Below are 23,418 nucleotides of genomic sequence, written 5' to 3'. Positions count from 1 at the left end.
ATATTGATTTCATGAAATATGGATGAAGGTTTTATTTATTGAAATGGTCCACGCAACGCAGCAACAGGAAATATAACATAAACAAAAAAACAACAACTTCTGTCAGCTGATAAGTCATTCATAAGCCGACAGAACATTTTTATTGACCAGACCTTGTTCAGATATTTACTTTAATATTAATTTTTACTTGAGACATTTCTTCTTTTACTTGAGTTACAGCACAGAACAAGGTGCATTTCATTTTCTATTTATTTAACGGGTATAAATATACATAACTCAGGGATCTTGATCATCATTGCTTTTGCAAATGAAATTTCACTCCTCTGGAGATAACCCAGATCTCATGAGCACATTTTTTATCTTGATTCATTTACATTTGTTATTACAGGATTGTCTTGAACATTGGCACAGAACAAGGATTTAAACATTTGTATATTCGTTTATTTCTTGGGAAGCTGAACGTTACATGCTGCTGCTTGTCTGTGATGATGGGTCCATCTAGTGTCCACAATCTTCTTTTGCACCTCAGTCTGGAAATGTGGCTACTTGAACTTTTTTTTTTTGCTTTTTCAAATTTAACCCTGGGAAGCCTGACATATGAAACATTAGTAAGAAAGTTGTTGAACCTTTAAACTAATAAATAAATAAAGTAATGCCCATTTTCACACATGATTTTTGTTTTATATCATGTCATACACTGGGAATTTAATGATAGTTTTATATTTTAGAACAAAATCCTTATTATGACCTTTTTATTAAAACTTTTTGTAGGAAAAAAATGTTTCTGTCATTGATACATGCAGCAAAGACGGACTGAAAGTAAGTGTGTGTCTGTAAATATGTATAATATAGGTTATGTTAGTCATTTAACAGTGTTTAAACAGATTAATTTAATTTCTTGCTCTTCTCCTCCTCTTGTGCTTCTCAACATGCACTCACAAACCTAACTCATAAGCATAAGCAACAACGCTGCAAGGATAACAGGTCAACCTATCAGACCAGACTTTAATAATAAGGTCACCGCATGCATTTCAATCACAATAGCATAGAACAACACACACCCACACACAGCCACAACTTCACCACTTCCCACTGTCTGGGTTCAAGTACAGGACACGACTGAAGAACCACTTGTTTGTCAGCCATGATGTGCTGTGTCTCATGTATATTATTCTGTTTACGTTATATGACATATGAGGTTAATGTACAATTTAGGGGGAAAAATCTCTTGAGGGTAATAAAGTTTGAAAAACTAAAAAAAAGGCCTAAAACTATTTTCATTGAGAGGATAGAAGATAAGGAGTGGACTGCTTTTGTGCTCTGTGTTGATTCATACTTCATATAATAATGATTACACACTCACTTGGTGGTTCATTCAGTACACTCATTCTAATGTAAGAGTCCTGGTCTAAATCTTGTCTACATTTATGTCAGATTGGTTGTCTCAAATTGTGTTTTCATTTTTAAAGGATTCTCTTATTTCATCTTCTATCGACACATGTTACTATTACTTTGACATTGCTGTCAGTGGGTTAGGTTAAATAACAGAAACACCTAAGAGTTTAAGTCAATCAAGTCCATCAAAACTGATAACAAAAGATGGAAAAAATTGAGATATAACATTAAAAAAAATCCATGTAAAGTTTGTTTAAAGTCAGTGCAGCACATTTTTGGAGCTCATCACCCTTCCCTTTTTCTGTGGATTTTTGCATTTACAGCAGAAGTTCAGCCTCATGTGGCTGCTGAACTTCTTGTCCCTGACACCGTAGATGAGCGGACTGAGCAGACGTGGAAGGACGTTGGTGAACAGGTAGGTGGCGAAGAATATCTTGGTGCTGTCTTGGGGCCGCGCAGTGGCTAAGAAGAGGTTGATGAAGGGGGCCACATACGACAACATGCAGATGAGGAGCTGCAATCCGTGCAACAGGATGGTGTTGCAGGCGTTTCTGGCCGAGGCCTGGTCAGCAGCAGAAACTGCCCGTGCAGTACAGAACACCTTCAGGTAGGTGATGATCAGGGTTAGGAAGACGAAGGACAACAGGAGCACCTGAAGGGAAGATGCAACAACATAGAACTCACCTGACTTTAAGACAAGTACACAGTAAACAGAAATAGCAAATATATTTCACCTGGACAACCAAACTGTGTGTCTTGTGGTACGAGGTGTTATAGATATAGGAAGGGTAACAGAGGACACTGTTTGAGAAGACAGACAGCGGCTGGGTGGCGAGGAGGATGATGATATCTGTGATGGAGGGGATGAGGGAGACTCCCCAGATCAGAGCAATTAGAGCGTAGGTTCGTTGCACAGTACAGATCTGAGTGTGGTGAAGAGGTCGGCAAACAGCTATGTATCGCTCCACTGCCATGCCAGCCAGGTTCAGAGGACTGTTCCTGGAATGAAGACAATGACAACACACAAGTTGTTTTAACAAGTTTTTTTTTTAACACGAATTTACAGTTCAAATATTAAAGAATGGTGAAAATCTGTACTCAAAGGAAAGAACGTTTTTGATTAGACAAACAAGCAGCTCTACTCTACTCAAACCATAAGAAACCAATAAACCAACTCAAGAATCGACCAACCAGACAACTAACCAGTAAACCAACCAACCAACCAACTAATAAATCAACTGAGCAAACGAAGAACCAACCAACCAACCAAACAAACTAAGTTAAGCTTTTACCTGGTCATTTCAACATCATTCAATACCTCATTCTCTCATACCTCAGCAATGTCCTCCTTTGCCCAACCAATTAAAATTGTATTTTGATCTAATTTAATCAATCAATTCATTTATTTATTTTTAAATAAACTCAAATATAACATTACATTATTTGGATAATATATTTTCGCTTTATGTGGCTCCTCCCAACCAATCATCATCAGCAGATTTTTTTTATTCCTTTTTATAATAATATCCTGTGTTTTATTGTTACGTGCTGCCGTATTCCAGAAGATTTTGAAATACTTTTTAACCAGGACATAGAGAAACACAGGGTGTGTGGTATTATTACTTAAAATCTACCACGTGTCGCCGGAGTTTGACTCTTAGGCACTTTACCTGATGGGGTCGCTGTAAGTTGGCAGAAAGTCTACACGAGACGCAGGCTAATGCCAATGTTAATGCTAATGCTAATGAGGTGTCATGTTTTGAACTAAAAGTCTGTGTGCCACTGTAGGAAAGACATGTAGTGATAAATTGGACTTCCTGCTGCCGCTGAGGGAGGCTCTGTCCATCAGCTTTCTTTCTTTCTTTTTTTTAATGATATCTCTGATATCCTAGATGCGCTGCCTCCAAAAATGTTCCCAAAGGATTTATTATCCTACCGCCTTCTGAGAGCTGGAGGATTACCTTCTCTCCACCAAGCTACCGTGAGTAATCCCTGCTGTGTGTTATTTTAGTTTAATTGTGCTAATGTCTTCACATTGTTTTTTTGTTTGTTTGTTTGTTTTTTTGTTTGATTTTCTTTTTAACTCGCTTAACACTAGTAACCACTAGATGGCGACATAACACAAACTATAGGATATCATTAGACAGCGACTTCATGACTTTGGTCTTATAGATGGCTGCCATTTATCAGTTCAGATAAAAAAAAATGTAAAAACAACTACTTTTACTATTATTAAAATATAATGTGAACCATCACAATCATCCTATACAGTTCATCACATTTCAAACTATCTGCATCATGTTGAGAATAACGAGCAGGGGACCTGGTAATGGTACTCTCATTAAAATCAGACAAGTTGACCGCTTAGTCCTCACTAGGGTTGCGGGGGTTGTTGGAGCCTATCCCAGCTGGCATCGTTGCGGGAGACGGGGTACACCTTTATGGCAAGCCATTTTAACATTTAAAAGCCAGACTGGATATGTGTTGCAGATATCTGTAATTCAGTTTTGACAAAGAGCCTGGTCAAAAAGAGCATTTCAGATATCCGCAACTCTTCTTCCTAGGACAAATGACGTCACTTTTGCCATTCACGGGGTTTGTCATTACAGATATCTACAGTTACAGATGTCTACAATTGAGTTGCAGATATCTGCTATGTGAATCACAGATGTCTGTAACTGAATTATGACTAGTAGTGATTCCAGTTTGAGATATTTATAATTTGATTCTGACCAGTCGTGTAATTGAGGTGCCGCCCGTAGTTTAAATAAAGTGATTTAATTCAAGAGTCTATGAGAATGATCTGGAAAAATTTCAGACATGTTGAAATCTCCCACTGCAGTTTCAACACCTCCGTTGCCCCACAGACAAACCGTTCATAGGGCTATTTCAGAATGATTTTTGATTGATAGATAGATACTTTGTTTATTCTCAGGGGAAATTGACACAAATGGAAAATAAAATATCAGAAATGTTTGTAGAAGCAGTCTGCATGCCTAGGTGCTTGTCTTTATCCACCTGTGGCTGTGAAAGTGATCAGAACACCTGAATTCTGTTATCTGGACGGGTGAATGAATACGTTTGGCAATACAGTGTATGTAATAAAGCACACCGACTACAACACACACACACTCTTACTTGTTGGTGGTAACTACGATGAGTATTAGCATGCAGCAGGTAGAAAAGCTGAGGGGTATGGTGTAGGTGATGATCTGCAGCACCACAGACACCGTCAGCACAATCATGTCATTGACCACTAGGTGGATGTACAGCACATACCTGCAGGGGACAAGAGCAATAAGACGAGACGAAGACGCTTCTCTGCTCTGAAATCGGTCAAAATGTTATTTAGAAAGATACATCAGATAAAGTCTGTCCAGTTCAACAGATGTATCAAATCTCATCAGTTTTGTTTTTTATAATTATCATTGTTATTATTGTAGCACACTGCTGTGGTTCACCTGGGGTCTTGCTGGAAGACTTCACTCTTAAAATAAGTGTAGACAAAAGCTCCGTTGATGCAGTTGATGATTAAGCCGAGAGCGAAGGTGATGAAGTTCTTTGTGAAAGCTTCGTTAAAGCTGTCCAGACGTCGGGTTGAGTTCATGTTGCTCTGAAACCATCTCAGTTTATTTCCACAGACAAATAAAAAAGTCTCATTTATACTGAGATTCTAATTAGAAATAATAAATGTTAATAACTGCATTTCACCCCCTGTAGTAAAATAACAAAATGCTACAACTAAACCTTATCTGCACTGTAAACATGTTGCCATTTCAGTCATATTTTAGTTTCTGTTAGGACCAGGAATCTTCATTAAAAATGTAAATGTTAAAAGCAAACAGTGAATCTAACGAAGCTTCTTACTGATTTAAATGTGGCATCTTAACAAAAAATACACAATCACTCTAAGACTAAAGCACGCTTACTTCAGCCCCACTCTGGTCAGGGCCGAGTCGAGTTACTGCGGCCAACCAAGTATTCTGTGCTAGTAATGAGAGCAAAGGGAAGAGATGTAGTTATATAGATTTTCATGCTAATGACGCAGTGAGGAGAGCTCATGTTGAGAGGTGGAGCTGACCAGATGGACTCACAGAGAATTAATAAAGTAAGAACACATTGTAATCCACTGTGATAATAAATAAATGTATCATTAATTGTTGTTTTAGTATGTATTCATGCAGTCGGTATGACTTCCAGACTAAAAAAAAAATCAGAAAGAAACACATTCAGCACCATGGACAGAACCTGCCGGGATGTTTTCACTCAGTTTAATGTGCGCAGATCACCCAGTACTTGTTTTTTCCCTTTTCATAAACAAAATCTGACTCAAAGACTGTGTTCTTCATGTCTGTCCCCAACATTAGGGAGTCATTTTACATATTAGTGCTGTAGAGAGTATCTATATATAAAGAGTATAGTGTCTCATTATACACATCCTGGACAATAAAGCAGCATGTTGGCTGTTTTTAACTGTGGTTTTAGAGCTAGCTGGTCGTATCTGAATCTTCTCTGCTGATTTAGTTTGAGCTCATGGAGCATGAGGAGCTTATGTCAGATGTAACATGGCCTTTCTTCCTCTGCCTTATTTTGTCATTTCTAGCTGTGTTTGAGCCCATATACTGTGTGTTGGTGAGATGAGGAAGGAGGAAGCAAATAATTTATGCATTTTTCGTATCAAATTTGACATTTAACTGAGATTCAATTCAACAGAAACAATTCAACTTTATTTCAGTTGCAATTTGAGGAATTTATTCTGTCAATCCAAATGAAATATTATGGGCTTTTAGACTATCGATCAAAGCGCAGCTGAAAATGTGACTTTGCACTGCGATGAACATTAAATGAGATGCATCTTTATTGAACCCAGTAGGAAAAATATGGGGTGAAAGAGCAGCAATACAATAAGAGACAGAGGAAACTGCAACGGATTAGTTTTGTGCACAATAAATAAGTCCATATGTAATCTGTAGACAATAAACATGGATATTCTCAGTATATGTACCGTACCATGGCCTGGATGTCTGAGAACCTTCACAGACAATGTTCAGAGTAGCTCTGGTAAACTGTGCAAAGTCTGTTGAAGGGACCAAAAAGAAATGGTATCAGTAAATGGCAAGTGTGATTATCTACAATCTGTCCTCAGTAAGTATAAAGTAGTGGTCAGGACAGTCCAAAAGACGTCAGTGTGTATAAAGAGTATGTGTGAGGGGACTGTGTCCAGTTTGTTTGAGGCAGATGATAGTACAAGACATGAGAGTCACTTAATATCAGAGTTACCGGGTGATTGTACTGTGAGTTGTCCAGCCTCGTGGATGGTGACAAGAAAGAGCCTCCTGAATGTTTTGAATCTGTAGCTGCCTCAACTCGACATTTCTTTTTGATACAAACAAGTTGCAGTGGAATTTACTACCCTGTCAACCAAACTGTAAAGTGCTTCAGTTAATGAGAGTTACGTTGTCTTTGTAGATTTACTGGTATAAACTGGACACGTGCATTAATGTTGTCCTTTAAGAACACCATTTCCCATCATTGTCAGTGAAATATATTTTATATATATTTTGTTATTTTGTTTAATTAATTTAAAAAAGTTAACATAATTTATTAAAATTAAATCCATACTTTCCAACATAATATTCCATTTATTGATCCACTCAATCCTTTCTCAGTCTTTCATATGAGTTATATTCTGAAAATAGTTTGATTCATCACTCATGTGCTTAATTTGTAGAAGGTCACGCATTCAAACCGAACCAAATGCAACAGAGCGGTGAAACCCATGACCCTAAAAGAAGCCGGTAGTGAACCTGCGCAGCGACCGACGTCCAGGTGGACTCGACGTTGCCCGACGTGGTCATTTCACCTGCAGGTTGACTTTCAGCAGCACCGGCCTGACCCTAACTACGCTGTGACTCCGACACGACAGGTACCGCGTCCAGTACTTCCTGAACTGCTCGTCTCGGAAACCGTAGATGACTGGGCTCATGAAGCGAGGGATGATGTAGACGAGCAGGAAGAAGATGTAGCGGATCTCCAGGCTCAGTCTGGGGAAGAGGGAGATCAGAGCGGCCTGAAGGGAGGGAACCACGAAGGCCAGCATGCACAGCAGCAGCTGATAGGAGAGAGCAGGGCAGCGTGTAAAAAGAAAACAAAAAAACAAAAAAAAAAACCTTCTAACATTTAGCAATCACAAGTAATTAAGATGAGGTAAGATGAGGTTTATAAGGAGAACAGGTTTAATCACGTGTGAAAGCTCTGCGTGCCAAATACTGAGCTGCCAAACTACTCATCCTTAGTCGTCCTTTAATTATAGGGTAAGACTTTGTGTAACCAAGTTTAAAGGTTAAGTAAAAGTGATTAGTTAGTTAATTGGAAAATTGATCCGTGGGTTAAATGTTGTATTTTACTGCTTTAAAATGCTTTAGTGAACAGTTTAGCTGAGCGTATAAAATAAACGACAGAACGTCTGCAGCTGTGGTCTCCTAGAAAAGAGGTCGTGCCCAATCATATTAGGTGTGTGTTCGCCTTGTCTCCCGTGATCCTCACCTGCACTCCGTGGAGCAGCACGGTGTTTCTCGCCCTCTTCACGGAGGCCAGGCCCGCGGAGGCGGCCTGGGCGGCCAGCATGATCTTACAGTAGGTGTAGAGCAGCGTCAGGGCCACGAAGGACAGGTACGTCCCGTCAAACACGCAGTTCTTGTAGTAGATGGAGCGGTCGCGAAACAGAAGCGCGTGGTCGCAGAAGATGGTGGTGTGGAAGAAGCTCGGGGGCTCCTTGACCAGGGTGATGAGGAGGTCGGTGATGGGCGGGGCGGCGGTGAGGGCGAAGATGACGCTGATGAGGAGGACGGTGCGGGGGACGGTGCACAGCTGGTTGTAGTGGAGCGGGTAGCAGATGGAGATGTAGCGCTCCACGGCCATGCCGGCCAGGATGAGCGGGGTGGAGCGGGTGGTGAGGACGGCCGTCATGATCTGAGGGGGGCAGAGTGGTGCTGAGTTATTTGGCTGATCCTGGCTGTTGCTGCAGCAGCAGGGTGGAGATTCAGACAGCGTTAACAAAGAAAGGCTTTAATACATTTGGACATTTTCTCTGTAGTTGCGGCCATGTTGGATTTAAAGCAGCTCCAACTGATTCTTGCAGCACTTGTCATTTCCTCTCCTCATAATACACACATGACGACCCAAGATCACTGGTAAGATGTTGAATTTAAATTAAACATTTAAGGAAAGAGAAAAACTTGCGGTTCCTATTTGGATCTTTCTTGTCTTGATGTCCTTATAGAAGTTTTAATATTTTTTACAAGGGGACAGAGAAAGTCCAGGATCTTGTACGAAACATCAACAGTATCAACATTTTTATAATACGCAGCTACAAACCAAAAAGCAGCAGACAGAGGCGTGGATCTTCCTGAAGATGTAGCTGGCCACGTAGAGGGCTGTCACCAGGGTCAGCTGCAGCGCGTCGTTGATCACCATGCAGATGAACATCATGTACCGGGGGTTCTCATAGAAGAAACTAGAGTCAGAGATAAACTAGAGCTCAGAAGGAGAAGGTGTGTTAGTGAGTACAATAATTCATTATGTAAATCCCCGTTTTATTAGACTTTTTGTATATTTTATATTGTTTTCTTTTTTTTTTAGGCTTCTGTTTATGTCACCGAGACAAATTCCTTGTATGTGTGAGCTCGCCAGGCGATAAATCTGATTAAATAATTCGAATCATGGTAACATCGGGTGTTTTGTGTTGTTGTGGTGTCAGTCAGCTCTGCGTACCTGTGTCGTAGGAAGGTGTGCACCATGCTGCTGTTGATGACGCTGAGGGCTAGCCATACCAACATGGCCACTATGTTCTTAGTCAGAGCATTAGAGAAGCTGTCTTTATACAGTGAAACAGCGCCCCCTGCCAGAGCGGAGCTGGCGTTGCTCATCAGCAAGTCTGGAGGCCCAGAGGAGGTGGAGTTCATTGCCAACATGTCCTCTTCTCCAACCAAAGGCAGACACAGAAATTAAGTTTGAGGTACAGCAGTTATATTCAAGGGATGCTCATGGTTTTATACGTCTGATTTGACCAAAAAAATAAATACTTAAGATCTATTATAAGGCGAAATTTCAAAAAGCTGTACACATATAACAACTTAGCAAGTGAAACAAAGCATTTGTTAAAAATATATGTATATGAGTGCATTATGAAATGCATTCTAAAAAAACAGAATCCAACAATTGCTTGCTGTTATAGACGGTCAGTAGACAAATTATAATGGAAAACAAAAGAAAAGCAGTACACTCAGTTGCCAGTTTATTAGTTAAACTTGTAAAAATGATCTAATATAACAGTCCTGTATTAAATCTTCTCTTTTCTCCGGGTTCTACTTTTCAGCATTACTTTAAAATAACTGATAGAGCTGCTGATTCAGCTGCATTTTCATTTAGGAGGTTTGTAGTACTGTTGAATTGACGCATTATTTTGACATTTCAATCCAAGAACTAGACTGAATGACCGAAACACTTTAGTGTTGAATCGAATCCAGTTTAACAGCACCACAAACCACATCCTCCAAAATGATCATCCAGTTTAATTATCACTTTTCTGACACCGTCAACAACATCAGCTGAACATTAGATCAGTCGTGACTGAGGATTTAAAGCAGGACTGTTGTATTAGAGTGGATTAGTTTTCGCTGGTGTTCCTAATAAAGTGTCCGGTATACTGTATTTTAATTGTATCACTACATTTCTATCCTTACCTGTATTCACCTGCAGCCGTAGATATCCTCTTTACTGTTGATCACGACGTCATGACTCTGTATTTTTTTTTGTTTTAAATAAAGGTTAAATCTACAGGAAGATCAGAAAACATCTTTATGCATTAAACACATTTGAGTTTTTTTGGGGGGGAATCATGTTAACATGCAAACACATTCGACTGAGACAATCTGAAATACTGTTTTCATAAGTTAAACCCACGTCACGTTACTGTTTCAAAATAAATGTCTGCTGTGCCTTGCAGGTACAGAGTGACTCTATCTCACCTCATTTACTTTTAGTCACTATAGGGTAATCGTTTTACAATATGCATATATTGAAATGCATTACAAAAAAATACATTACACACAAACTTACTTCATTCAGCAGCTCATGAGTCTGTAACGGAAATGAGACCAGAATAAAACATCATTACACTTCACATAAAATAACGATCTAGTTTCCGTGTTTACACAAACAGAGGCACATATCCCACATTTAGACATTCAAAGCATCTTCAACAAGTGAGCGACATCAAACCTTTTTAAACAATTATAAATAACACTAAAAATGAAAGAAACACATCCTGTTTTAATAATAGTGTCAGTGTCTTCTGCATCCGTAAAGCATCAGCTGATCTTTACCATGATCTCACCTGTGACCGAAGAGGTCAGCACCTCCTCACACCGCTGCTCTTATATGAAGATTTAGTGGGAGCTTTAGTGCGTGTATCAATAATAAGAGAGCCATAGCGATAGGCTCAGGGTCTTGATGTCATAGGTTATGTTGTAGTTACCTGTAATGATCACCAGGAGCTTCTTGATCCCTGAGCCAATAACGAAGCAGACAGAAGAAAAACATGTTAATCAACTCAGTATTTTATTGATTTAAATACAAAGCCAACCTTCCATCGGGCTCCAGAATTTACTTATGGTGTTTAGAAATCCTGATAAAGTCTCATCCTGGCTCCTATCCGTGGTTCTCCAACCTGCTTTTCATATATTCTTATTTTATTTCTGCTACCTGTAACAGGGACGACTTAAAGTAATATTGACGTCAATGAGTGAACCTCATTGAAGAACCTCAAGCAGAACCAATATTTACTGGGTTTTGTTCTGGGGGTTTCAGGATGGGTTGTGTAAGGTCTTGTCTTGTGTCTTGAGACAATTTAAATTGTCAATCGAACTGTAAAGTTGATCTCAGATTGTGCAACCGCATGTCTGCATGCAACACATCACAAGTAGTACTAGTATTTTATCCTTAAACAGGTTGTGCCACAAGGTGGTGTTTGTCCTGCTTGAGATGGAGATTCATGCCTTGCTCTGCTCACAGTTGCCTCTCCTGAGGGACAAGTGTGTCTGATGTTTTATTAGTATGTTGTGCAAAGTGTGAATTCTACACAGTCAGCTAAAATAAAATCATTCTTGTCTAGTGGTTCTGACAAAACTAGAACATTGTTCATCATGTAGATAATAACTGACAATGGAAGAAGCGCGTACAAAATAAAATTATGTATTTCACACTAAAATCCTTTATTCTTTTTTGAAAACAGAACATTAAAAATGCTCTTGCTATATAATATATTACAAGTTGTTTTTATCCGAGGCCGCTACTCTCTGCGTGGACGTCCTGCACCTGCTGCTCAGAAGATACATCTTGAGATACCTCCTGAACTTTTTGTCTCTGATTCCATAGATGATTGGGCTGAGGAACCGCGGCAGGATGTAGACGATCAGGTAGTTGGCGAATCTGATTTCGAGGACTCGGCCCGGGAAGAGGATCCGCAGGACGATCTCCACGCTGGGGGAGATGTAGGAGAGCATGCACATGGCCAGCTGGGCCCCGTGGAGGAGGATGGTGTTCCTGGCCTTCTGAGCCGACATCTTCTCTGTGGACAGAGCCCTGGCTGCAAACAGGATCCTCAGGTAGGTGAAGACCAGAACCAGAAACACGCAGGAGAAGTAGAGGATATCTAAGGCTTGCCTTTTGACCGCCAGGATCGGGTCCTTGAACACATTTTGCCTTAAGCAGAACACGGACTCGTGAAAGAAGCTCAGGGACTCCGTCGCCAGCGTCACAAACAGGTCTGTGATGTCTGGAGCCGCACATATGAACCAGATGAATCCGATGACGATGTACGTCCTCCTCACCGTGCAGATCTGGTTGTGGCGTAACGGCTTGCATATGGCAATGTAGCGCTCTATGGCCATGCTGGCTAAGTTCACCGGCGTGTTCCTGGTGGTGAAGACGGCCACCAGGATGAAGAAGCAGCAGAATGACACGTTGATCTTGTACAGGATGTAGCTGAGGACGAAAAGGGTGATGGTGACCGTCAGCTGGATGGCATCGTTGATCACCATGTGGATGAAGAGGATGTAACGAGGGTCTTCATAGAAGGTCTGCAGGGAAACGGAGAGAGAGGAGAGCGACGTAAGTAGTGACGCGTTCGGTTAAAGGTCAGATTGTTTCAGAGTCAGATGGTTGGTGTGAAGAAAAAGGTCTAATCAGCATCACTAACCATTCTGAAAAGACGTATTCTGTGTAAAATGATTTTTAATCATGTATTGATGAAGAGAAAGAGCAGCCTACAATGTGATTATTTACATTTACAGTTAATCTGTCCACTTTAGCAGTCCAAATGGAAATCTTTGTCCATTAGGGAATCTTTTCAAGACACCTGCAGATGAACCAGCTTAAAGGAAATCGATTTGTAGCAAAGCTTTTCAGAAGTGTTCTTATTTTTGTCAGGCGTATTTCAGGGTGTATTACGGCACCAACCTCCACAAGGGAGAATCATTGCACTTTAGATAATACTTGCTTTCCACAGTGTTATTGCTATTATGAAAGTGTCCTCATTTCCCCACACTAAGGCTGGATGGAGGACTGGTGTTGAAAGGAATTTGAATTTATTTTTAATAGCCACACTTAATATCATTTGGTTTTAGAATGATGGAGGGACGTGATAAGTGATCTGAAGGCATTATTATGCATCATTTTTAAACTATATATATATATATATATATATATATATATATATATATATATATATATATATTACTGCTGTTCAATAGGAACATACATAATACATCAGCACATGGGAAAAATAAAAATTGCAGATAAATAAATAAAATAAAAAGTAAATAAAACATGAAAAGAAAACTGCCACACCCGGTAGTCTTAAAGACAAAGATAATCTGTTGTTGCTCGAGAAAGTCCATTAACGGGGCCCACACCTCTTGTGCTTTACCTCTAATTACATAGGTTAGTTTTTCTAATAAACACACGTTGCCGTCTCTCTAATCCAGGATACTTCACTGACTACACTTGGAGTTAACAGACAAATTGTCTGGATATATTATGCATTATTAAAAGTAATGGGCAGATAATGATTAGACGACGCTGTAGACAACATCTCAACAATCTCTTTCCTGACCCTTTAAGTAATAAGTGATGATTGCAGCTGTGTTTTTCTCAGTGATGTTGCCACAAACACCCAGTCCTAAACACATTACATTCAAGGACTTTTGTATTAATTTCCTCAGTGGACGACAGTCAGTCACTCTCTTGTTACCTCAGATGGCAGCTCTCAAGCAAATGACAGAAAGTCAACACCTGATCTGTTGCTCAGTCTAAAAATCAATATCCTGAGCACAAGAAGACATTTTTAATTTGAGGTCCTCTCAAAGCGCTAAACATACTTTTACAATATTCCACATGTTAGACCACAGATCAGATTCTATGTCTCCACATTATTTTTAGTGCTGTGTGCTGGTAGTGGTGCCATTTTGTAACCTATAGTATTTGTTTGTGTCATTTAAAAAGTGCTTCATGAGTGCGTGTGTTTACCTGGTGTCTGAAAAAGGTGGCCACCAAGGTACCGTTGATGTAACTGAGGGTGAGGCCGACCAGGACCACGATCAGATTCTTCACAAACGCTGTGGTGAAAGTGTCTCTGACGAACATCTAAGCCACGGACACAGTCGGAGAAGCAATTATTTTCAGATACAGTCATTTATATATTTATATACGTATTTATTTATATAGCTCCTCTTTCTGCTGACTCCCCATATAAATAACATAAATGTATGATTAAAATAAACGCTAAAACGCGTGTTAGATTTCTCCTTTCTCTCACTAGATGCGGGTTCGTTTCTAAAGGACATCTGGAGACTTTTCCTCTGCAACCACACAACATCATTAGGTTCATTAGTCAGACATTATAATATAACAGTCCTGCTCTAATTTTAGTTAGTTTAAACAACAGAGAGAGCTGTTGATTGAACTGTGATTTCACCGTTGAGGCTTGTGGAGGTTTGTAGTTGTGTAGTAGTTGTAGTGAATTGACACTGACCGTTGTCCCACATCCAGCTGAACAGCACCACAAACACTATCCTCCAAAATGACCGTACAGTTGAATTAATAAATGTTTCAACATCAACCGAAGGAGGATTTTGTGCAGGACTGTTAAATTAGAATGGATTTAATATTCATTAGTGTACGTAATGAACCTGGACCTGCACCAGGCCACAAACCTCATTCTTCTTGAGGTTTAATTTTTCGCTCACAGGTGTCAGACCAGGTTACAGATTTACTCATTTGAAAAGGTTTGATTATACGCTCCACTGACGTTTGGCTACCAAACAGCAGGATATTTTGTGAATGTTTTTGAAGTCAAAATCATATTCTTTATATTTGAAATGTGGCACGGTTTATAAAAGTTCATTTGATCTTGTGCATTTGATGGAACAGACATTTGATAAATGGTCAGACATGAAAATGAACAGAAATAGGACATCAACAGGAGTTTCACACTTTCATTGATAGAAAGATTTATTCAGTCAACAAACCTGAAGAGGAAACGTTGTGTTTCCGCTGGGAATCACTGATGAACTCATACTTGACATAGACCTGAGAGTGAGACAGTTTGTACAATACAGAAAATGTAAAACTTAAATATGTTTATATGTTTCACCCAAACACTGAATAATGGAATGTGTTTAATTATTTATCATTTATCATCTGTTAGAAAACTAGGTTTTGTAATTGTAAATTTGTTAAAATGCAAACAATGATGTTTTTTTTTGGATTAAAGTTAAAATATTATTATTTATCCAGGTTAATTTCAATGTTTTTTCAAAATTGTTAATTCGAATTGTTAATTCAAAATGTTAATTTCAAAATTTTAAATTTAAATTTATAATCGAGTGTTATTATTTGATTTACACACAGTTGCCTTTAAGTGGTATTTTTTAAAAGTCATTGAACATTTGCAAAAATTCAAGTATAAAACACAAACTCATGAACAGTCACATAATAAGTGGTATTAAAATGCATTAAAATTAACGCCACTGTCTACATACAAGACTTTCTCAAAGTGCTGTCACCAAGTACAGTGTAGCTACTACGTGTTTGTCCAGATATAATAACAAATACTAATAAATATATTTCATTACGTTTTAAAATGTTGATTCAAAGTAGATTTTGAATCCTAGTTTTAAATGTTAGTAATTGAACAGAACAGCCGTTGACTAACAAGAGACAAATACACTGTGTAGAGACTGTCTCCACCACCTCTCACCTGATCTACTTACCTGAGTCCAGGGCAACGCACAAGTCAACTCAACTCTACACATGAGCCTTTGTAAACCCTCTGGTCACAGAAGGGAGGACGTGGTGGTGATGACGACAGTGGTTTATGATGAGGACAGCGTTTTTTTTTCATTTTGTTTTAGTGATTTATCACCAGTGACAATCAAAACCTTCACAAGACACGTCAAAGCCCAGATTCTTAAACCTGCAGAGTAAACTGTTGAATTCATTATTTTAATTTTAGTCATTTGGCTCAAGTCTAATGTGGCCAACTAGTCTGTTGAATAACTGTTGAGAAATTATAACAAATATATAATGTATATACACATATATACGGTGTGTATTTAGTGGCGTCTGCAGAAATTTTTCATCGGGGTGGCCTGGTGGGGCCACTTAAAATCTTGGGGTGGCACACCACAACTAAAAAGCCATAATTTTATTATATTATTTAATTATATTTATTTTATTATATTAGAACGATTACTATTATTTTTTTGTAGTATATAGGTTAGTTGAAAACTATGAGGAAACGCCTTCTGATACACTTTTATTGTGTTACATTTAATATTAATAATGATGTAATGTGCATAGACTAATAATAGTACAGTTAACATTTTGAATCCTGTTTCATTGTGCTATGTGTAATAGGTGATTCATTGTTTTTTATAATAAGCTAATTATCCTTGACCTTAAAAAGACAAACGTACAGCTTAAGTTAAAGGTGCACATTTATTGTAATCAAAACAGAAAAAACAGGCACTTGCAGATACAAACAGAAACACTTGACTCTGATTGAGGGAGCACCTGGAGTCCTTTGTGATTGTGCATTCAGTGTGAAAGGGCCTTAACTGGCAATGGAAGATTATCATCAGTACCAATACCAACATCTGTGACTGGCCAGTGGGTTGGCCAGCAAATTTCCACCCCTGGCCACCCCCTGGTGGCGCCATTGTATGTATTGTATGTATTTTTTATTGTCATGTTGTTATACTGATACATTACATATAGAACATGAGGTGGTAAATTCATGTAAATGTATCGACCACACATCCAGCCGTACATGACTGATATACAGACCTCACACTGACGTCTTTTTTTGTTAAGTGTTCAGAGCATTTCAAACATTTTGACTAAAAATATATGAAACCTAAAAGCTGATAACAAAAAAACTAAAAATAGTTGAACAATCACTGTTTTTGAGAGGAAATAATATCTGTAATTTAGACCAAAAATCTTTTTTTTTTACTAGTATTTACTTCCAGCGTGTATCACTGATTAATGTGGTTCTGTTAAAAGAAAAAAGGTGTTGAAACAAGGAGTTTCCAAAATTCCTGAACTGAAGTTTAAGAACTAATTCAGTCGTATAACAGCTTTGAATCTGAATAAATCACTGTGCAGGTGTCACTATGTCTCTGCTTCAGTTTCTCTTATTATTCAACCAAATACAGAGAGAAAAGGAAGTAGAAAGAGGGGTAGAAATAATAATAAAAATGCCTTCATATGGAATGATCAATATTTTTTTTACCAGAAATGTTTTTTTTTTCTTTTTTTGATTAACGAATACAGTGTAATATGTCAGAGAAAAGTAAAATACTTATTAAACACTAAGACATTAAAGCAGAAAACATCTGAGAGTAAATGTAAGTGCTGCTACAGTGATCACATTTTATTTTAATTTCATCATTTCAGTCGACTAATCAATGAATTGACTCAGTAGTAAACAACATATGGACACTTAGACAGAAGGCCTGATTTTAGAGGTGAGGACATTGTCTGGGTGGTTGCTTCTCATTTTACACAGCAGGTACCTGCTCATGTATCTCCTGAAGGTCTGGTCTCGCAGTCCGTATACAATGGGACTAACAAACCGTGGCAGGATCTGGACAATGACGTAGATAGCAAAGCGTATGGACTGGAGCTCATTGGGCAACAGGAGAAGCAGACCCTGTTGAAACAGTGGTGCCACGTAGGTGAGCATGCACAACAGCAGTTGAAAACCATGAAGGAGAATGGTGATTCTGGCTTTTTTCATGGTCGCAGTCGCAACCTTGGCCGCAAATAAAATCCTCAAGTAGGTGTAAAAAAGTGTGAGCCAAACTAGGACTAGATAAACAATGTGAGAGGCGTCCCGTTTCTTTAAGCTGTATGAGCTCCTGAACACGGAATCTCTGTTGCACAACACTTTGGAGCGAAAGAAGTGCAGCGGCTGCGTAGCCAGAAGGATGAACAGATCCGGCAGGATGGAGAGAGAACCCACAGCCCAGATCAGACCGATCAGGACGTAGGTTTTCTTCACCGTGCAGATCCGTCCGTGATGGAGGGGCATGCAGACGGCGATGTAGCACTCGACGGCCATGCAGGCCAGGTTCAGTGGGGTGTTGATGGTGGTGTTGATGGTGATGATGAGCACGACGAGGCACAGCTGCACGGTGATAGTGTACAGGACGTAGCTGATGATGTGCAGCAGAGTCGACAGGATCAGCTGTATCATGTCGTTGATCACCAGGTGGATGAACAGAATGTAACGAGGGTTGGAGTTGAAGATCTGAGGGAGGAAAAAAGAAGGCAACTACTTTTAATTAGATTATTCAGGTAGATTTTTTTTTTGCAGTTGTTTTGCAGCTGTTTCTCTTAAACAACAAAGGAAGGAAATAGTTAATCACATCTCAATATAAGCACAGTGTGCTGTAACAGACTAGTTACACTACAATAAGACCAGATATATATAATATATTTCAAAAGAAACTAAAAAGGATTTCTACACATAATTAGGTTAGTGAAGCATTCTTGGGACCGACGCGCACAGATTACAAACAAAGATTTTGTGTAACCGAGTTATACAATGGAGACATCCGGAACCACGGAGATAAACCAGATAAATACTATCTGTCCATTTTTTAAAGGTAGTTTCTTTGCTTCAAACTGATAAACTGTTACTGTAGATAGTTAAATGAGACATGGTGCAGCATTTCCTCTTTCCCGATCTATCTCTAATTCTTTCTGATAACCAATTCATTCAAAAAAATAAATAAATGAATGAAAGAAAAAGCTTGATGATGAGAGGATCTGAAGAGTCGGAGAGAATGAACATGTCTTGGGATCCTGATTTTTTTTTTTTTTTTTTTTCACACATTGGAAGCATAATCAGTGACCTGGTGCTTCCTGAAGGTGTGGAGCAGAGTGCCGTTAATGAAGTTAATGGAGATGCAGAGAGCTGTGACGATCATGTTCTTGGTCAAAGCTGAGATGAAGTTGTCCCGTTGACTCAGTGTTGCATTAAGAGAATCATTGACGTATGACAGATTTGTGTCTGACATGACAGGAATCCTTTCTGCCTGAGAGGAACATAAACAGATCATTTTGTCATTTGATATCATTCATTAAAATCTAAGACTTGCGATTTCCTTCCTTCCAAACTATTCACATGTTCTGAAACTCGCCTGAGGTAATAAACCCTTTAGAACAACCACCACCAGTACACAAAACAGCCAACGCTTCAAAATCACAGGAAAAACTGAACATTACATACAATGACATAATTAAAAGATCATCACTCAATAAAAACCGTAAGCATGAAGAGGCTGCACATACCCAGATGGTTTTCACATTACACCACGCTGCTGAGGGGGCTGAGGAGTTTATATTGATTTGTGGACGATGCGTCGTGGATTATTGTGTGCGTGTGTGTGTTCATGTTGTCATCTCAAAGGAACAGCTTCGTAATTTGGCAAATGAGAAGAAATGCTTTGTTTCCAAACATGACATAAACAGTGGCACTGATTGGTCACAGCAGGAGATGGCAGTTCAGTAGCAATAGCTTGTAACATGAACATCGTATAGTTTTCTACTTTCACATAGTTTATATATAAATAATTCAACTCTGTTCCTGGATGCATTTAATTTATTTTTTGTTTAATTAATGCATGAATGGTGGCACAGATAAAAAGGGCGCCCAGGTGACATGTGTGAATATGCTGCTGTTACTCTTATGTCCATCACCACAAAAAGCCCCGTCCAAAGATTTGATCGGCTGTGAGGAAAACACTGAAAATAATGGGCCAGGAAGGATCTCACACACCAGACACATCATGTTCGGTCAATCTGGTTTAGGGTCAATCTGACCTGGACCATCACAACAGCGAGAATTTCCAGGAACAGAACCAGGAAACAGAAAAACACGATTCAGTTGCCAAGAACAAGTTGAGTAACCAAAAGAACACAATGCACACACTTATCATTATCATTTATTGCACACATCTATGGCTCAGCACAAAACATGTAACACACACACCAAGACTATATAAACTACACCCCGGATGTTTGTCGTTGGACTGTTCCACTGTGTTGTTCAGTACAGTTGCGTTCTCTGAAATAAAGTCGTCAAGGCTGGAGTGACGAGTCTGATCACACCACCGTAAAGGGGCGCTTGTGCGATACCATTTTAGCTATTTATACATCCAGTCACTACCTGGATCCAACTATAACTACAGACAGATTAATAAATAATCAGTTTATTTAAACATTTTAGGGCTAGACACAATGCTAAGCTAGGCTCACTGCTGGAGTTAATTACAGACATGAGGTTTATATGAGTCTTCTCATTTTTATTAAAAAAAACAACAACAACAACAAAAAGCCTCTCTTAAAGTGTTCCATTTTTTCCTTTTAATGATGCTTACTGAGAATCTGTCTGACCTCTGCATTAATCTTTCCTTTGTACACACACACACACACACACACACACACACACACACACACACACACACACACACACACACACACACACTCATAGCCTGGTGAATGCATGTGCAATATTCACTTTATCTATTCCTAACTTATTTTTCTTAATAGTGTGTTTTTGTCAGTATGAGTCCATTTCATTTGTTCCAGCCATGTTGGTAATGTTCAGTCTTCACGGCTGTATTTAAATCCGTCTCTATTCTTTCATGCTAAACACATACACATGTAAGGTTTTATGTTACACACCTCTTTTGTCAGGAGTGAATCCACTGAGGATCATTTCTGTTTGACTGAACATGAATAATTAGATTATCAGTTGCACAGTACTCGGTCTTGTAGTGCAAAGCGTCACTTTATTTCACCAGGTTGCAGTGCTTTTAGCAGTTTGAAGTAGTAAATGCTCCGTGCTGTTTATTTTCTGATGTTGTCTTGCATGCAGTAACAAATCTGCATCACTAACTCCCTCAGATCAGTTAAAGCAAATCTGAGCTGGATGGAGGACAGAGATGATGACGTAAATTGATAAATATGGGACAATTTTCATAAAGTACATACAAGACACACATTTTACGGCAGCAGGAAGTAACCAACATTCAGAAAACAATTTAAAAAATGCGCAAGGGTATAAAAATTAAAATAGAATACAATATAATGTAGTTATAGTAATATGTTTGGGGTTTTCACTGTTTACATATAAAACAAGACCGCAGCCATAGAGGGTCAAAAACATCACTTTGACTCTCTATGGCTCTCTATGACTTTAGTCTTCGTGTGTTTTAAGGAGGAACTTGATTATTTTTTGGGGTTGAAGCTTATACTGTATATTTACAGGCAGAATATTATTTACCTACTACCACTATTAAGTTTGTTTTTCTGCTGTTAATATGAACTACAAGCAAGTGCTTTCACAGTAGTAAAAGTTCTCAGTTTAGTATAATTCATATTTGACAGCAGAGCAACACTCAAACCATGTTAATCAGAAATCTTTCTAATGCTATTACGATTTTAAGTATTTGATTCTAATTCAATAACAGAAACAAAATATAGTTCATTAAACACAGCCACAAAATTATAAGAATGTAATGTCTCTTTTATAAACTGAGATTAACATAAAGAACAGGTACTGGTCTGGTGATAGTCATATGAAGGAGATATAATAAACCTTTGATATACCTCAGTATGGAGTGGGGGTGTTAAACACAGGAGTAGTGAATCGGTTGGTGAATTGTTTATTTTATTTTTTAATGCTGATTCACATGCAAATACTTCATTTTGCTATGTGGACAGAAAATCTAAGTGAGAACACAGCCGGATTTTATCTGGTATGAAAAGGTATTTTACAAGACAATCCCACAGTTGACAATAAAATAATTAGGTTTTAGTCAGTCAGAAATTTCAAATTGCATTTGAGAACACATAGGGCACAATAAATGTGAGCAAGTTCCAATATAATGTACTTGTTCTTAACTCTGAAAAGTCAGAACTCGTTTACTCTGATCCGTCTATTTTGATACCTAGTACAGCAGCCTTTGTTTCAGTCTATAGCTTGTTTCTTGTTCACACAGTACACAGCAGATACTTTCTCAAATACACTCTAAATGTGTTGTCTCGTAGCCCGTACACAATCGGACTGATAAACCTGGGAAGAATCTGGATGATGATATAGCAAACAAAAACTACCTGCACATAATATTTAGGAAACAGGTAAACCAGGGCCCTAATTATCTCATGGGCTATATAGGTCAACATACACAACAGAAGCTGAAAGCCGTGAAGCAGGATCGTGTTCCTGGCCTTCTTTGCATCTCCATCTGCTGCTTTAGCTGCAAAGAAAATCTTGAAATAGGTGAAGAAGAGGGTGATCCAAACACCAATCAGGCAGATTATGTAAGAAACCTCCCTCTTTTTTAGATTTACCGGGTGTCGGAACAGGTTATCCCTCTCACAAAATATTGTGGCGTAAAATAACCGCGTAGGTTCTGTTGCCAGAATAATGAAGATGTCTGTAAGAGTCGATAGTGCACTCAAAGCCCAAACACAGCCTATCAGAAAATATGTTCTCTTGATGGTACATAGTCGTCCGTGTTGCAGGGGCAAACAGATGGCGATGTAGCACTCTGCTGCCATGGCAGCTAAATTTAATGGAGTGTTGAAGGTGGTGAAGATGGCACAGGTAATAAAGAGCAAGCAGAGGGAAGCATGAATTTTATAGAAGGCATAACTCAAGATAAAGAGGCTGATAGTTACGGTGAGCTGGATCATATCATTCACCACCAGATGGATGAAAAGGATGTAACGAGGATTCACATAAAATATCTGAAAGTAAGAAGAAACGTCTTTCTTTTATCTGTGTAATTTTGATCATTTCGCAGTAATCACAACAATGATTATTTCTGTTAAGCTTAACAAACACTGACCTGGTGTTTTCTGAAGGTGTGAATCAGTGTACCATTGATGTAGTTAATGGTAATGCCAAGAGCCAGAACTATCACATTTTTGACCACAGCTGTGCTTGAGGAGTCTCGATAACTCAGGGTGCTCGACACATTCGAGTCAGATGAGGAATTCATGGGGATGGCCTAAGGATCCTGCAAGCCTCTTTTACATGAGAGAGAAAGATTTACAAAATGTTCAGAACGTTTTTACTTGCACCAAAACTTCAGTTTGCTTGACTGACTCATTGAGATAGAAGGGAACACAAAAGACATATTAGATGAACAAATATGAAATGTAACAATCATTTGTAATTATTATATTTATTCATAAAAGAGTAATAGCAGGTTCAGGCATTTGCTTTTTCATGCCAAGTAATTCATCAATTAAACATCTGCTGTCTAATTTCTGATTTTAATATAGTGCCTTTCTACCTAGCCCATTCACTCACACACATTCACACACCAGTGCCAAGACACTGAACTGGGGGTTCGATCCACTAACGCTCATTTGTGGATA

The 23,418-nt window shown here is 38.8% G+C and overlaps 5 protein-coding genes across 5 annotated transcripts; all 5 read right to left on the bottom strand.

The window, feature by feature from the left end:
• Positions 1-1,654: 1,654 nt before the first annotated feature.
• On the bottom strand, positions 1,655-5,002 carry LOC125006328 (odorant receptor 131-2-like). The gene is made up of 4 exons (XM_047582270.1): positions 4,857-5,002; positions 4,534-4,674; positions 2,130-2,394; positions 1,655-2,047 (listed from the first exon to the last, which is right to left on the bottom strand). The coding sequence occupies exons 1-4, from the start codon at positions 5,000-5,002 to the stop codon at positions 1,655-1,657; spliced, it is 945 nt and encodes a 314-aa protein (XP_047438226.1).
• Positions 5,003-7,249: 2,247 nt separating this feature from the next.
• LOC125006327 (odorant receptor 131-2-like) lies at positions 7,250-9,367 on the bottom strand. The gene is made up of 3 exons (XM_047582269.1): positions 8,773-9,367; positions 7,942-8,367; positions 7,250-7,507 (listed from the first exon to the last, which is right to left on the bottom strand). The coding sequence occupies exons 1-3, from the start codon at positions 8,884-8,886 to the stop codon at positions 7,250-7,252; spliced, it is 798 nt and encodes a 265-aa protein (XP_047438225.1). The 5' UTR covers positions 8,887-9,367.
• Positions 9,368-11,720: 2,353 nt separating this feature from the next.
• On the bottom strand, positions 11,721-15,044 carry LOC125006326 (odorant receptor 131-2-like). The gene is made up of 3 exons (XM_047582268.1): positions 14,985-15,044; positions 13,984-14,100; positions 11,721-12,536 (listed from the first exon to the last, which is right to left on the bottom strand). The coding sequence occupies exons 1-3, from the start codon at positions 15,039-15,041 to the stop codon at positions 11,721-11,723; spliced, it is 990 nt and encodes a 329-aa protein (XP_047438224.1). The 5' UTR covers positions 15,042-15,044.
• A 2,314-nt stretch (positions 15,045-17,358) lies between these two features.
• LOC125006325 (odorant receptor 131-2-like) lies at positions 17,359-19,043 on the bottom strand. Its single transcript, XM_047582267.1, has 2 exons — positions 18,858-19,043; positions 17,359-18,295 (listed from the first exon to the last, which is right to left on the bottom strand). Exons 1-2 carry the CDS (start codon positions 19,041-19,043, stop codon positions 17,462-17,464), a joined length of 1,020 nt encoding a protein of 339 aa, XP_047438223.1. The 3' UTR covers positions 17,359-17,461.
• Positions 19,044-21,735: 2,692 nt separating this feature from the next.
• On the bottom strand, positions 21,736-23,074 carry LOC125007063 (odorant receptor 131-2-like). The gene is made up of 2 exons (XM_047583634.1): positions 22,884-23,074; positions 21,736-22,782 (listed from the first exon to the last, which is right to left on the bottom strand). Exons 1-2 carry the CDS (start codon positions 23,034-23,036, stop codon positions 22,024-22,026), a joined length of 912 nt encoding a protein of 303 aa, XP_047439590.1. The 5' UTR covers positions 23,037-23,074; the 3' UTR covers positions 21,736-22,023.
• Positions 23,075-23,418: the final 344 nt, after the last annotated feature.

This window comes from Mugil cephalus, chromosome 4, assembly GCF_022458985.1.
Source record: "Mugil cephalus isolate CIBA_MC_2020 chromosome 4, CIBA_Mcephalus_1.1, whole genome shotgun sequence".
NCBI classification, from domain to species: Eukaryota; Metazoa; Chordata; class Actinopteri; order Mugiliformes; family Mugilidae; genus Mugil; species Mugil cephalus.
The sequence above is the reverse complement of the archived record's forward strand: the minus strand, read 5'-3'. Positions and strand labels throughout refer to the sequence as shown.

What these genes read in the sequence shown, in the direction of transcription:
- LOC125006325 (XM_047582267.1), bottom strand. Translation starts at nt 19,043, where the DNA reads ATGTCAGACACAAATCTGTCATACGTCAATGATTCTCTTAATGCAACA. An exon ending in TCACTGATTATGCTTCCAAT is followed by an intron (nt 18,296 to 18,857) that starts GTGTGAAAAAAA and finishes AATTAAAAGTAG; the next exon opens with TTGCCTTCTTTTTTCCTCCC.
- LOC125006326 (XM_047582268.1), bottom strand. Translation starts at nt 15,041, where the DNA reads ATGTCAAGTATGAGTTCATCAGTGATTCCCAGCGGAAACACAACGTTT. An exon ending in ACACAACGTTTCCTCTTCAG is followed by an intron (nt 14,101 to 14,984) that starts GTTTGTTGACTG and finishes TCCGTGGCTTAG; the next exon opens with ATGTTCGTCAGAGACACTTT. An exon ending in CCACCTTTTTCAGACACCAG is followed by an intron (nt 12,537 to 13,983) that starts GTAAACACACGC and finishes GTTTCCCTGCAG; the next exon opens with ACCTTCTATGAAGACCCTCG.
- LOC125007063 (XM_047583634.1), bottom strand. Translation starts at nt 23,036, where the DNA reads ATGAATTCCTCATCTGACTCGAATGTGTCGAGCACCCTGAGTTATCGA. An exon ending in ACACCTTCAGAAAACACCAG is followed by an intron (nt 22,783 to 22,883) that starts GTCAGTGTTTGT and finishes TCTTACTTTCAG; the next exon opens with ATATTTTATGTGAATCCTCG.
- LOC125006328 (XM_047582270.1), bottom strand. Translation starts at nt 5,002, where the DNA reads ATGAACTCAACCCGACGTCTGGACAGCTTTAACGAAGCTTTCACAAAG. An exon ending in ATCGTAGTTACCACCAACAA is followed by an intron (nt 2,395 to 4,533) that starts GTAAGAGTGTGT and finishes TCTTCATTCCAG; the next exon opens with GAACAGTCCTCTGAACCTGG. An exon ending in CACACAGTTTGGTTGTCCAG is followed by an intron (nt 2,048 to 2,129) that starts GTGAAATATATT and finishes TCTTCCCTTCAG; the next exon opens with GTGCTCCTGTTGTCCTTCGT.
- LOC125006327 (XM_047582269.1), bottom strand. Translation starts at nt 8,886, where the DNA reads ATGATGTTCATCTGCATGGTGATCAACGACGCGCTGCAGCTGACCCTG. An exon ending in CCTCTGTCTGCTGCTTTTTG is followed by an intron (nt 8,368 to 8,772) that starts GTTTGTAGCTGC and finishes TGCCCCCCTCAG; the next exon opens with ATCATGACGGCCGTCCTCAC. An exon ending in TGCTGCTCCACGGAGTGCAG is followed by an intron (nt 7,508 to 7,941) that starts GTGAGGATCACG and finishes CTCTCCTATCAG; the next exon opens with CTGCTGCTGTGCATGCTGGC.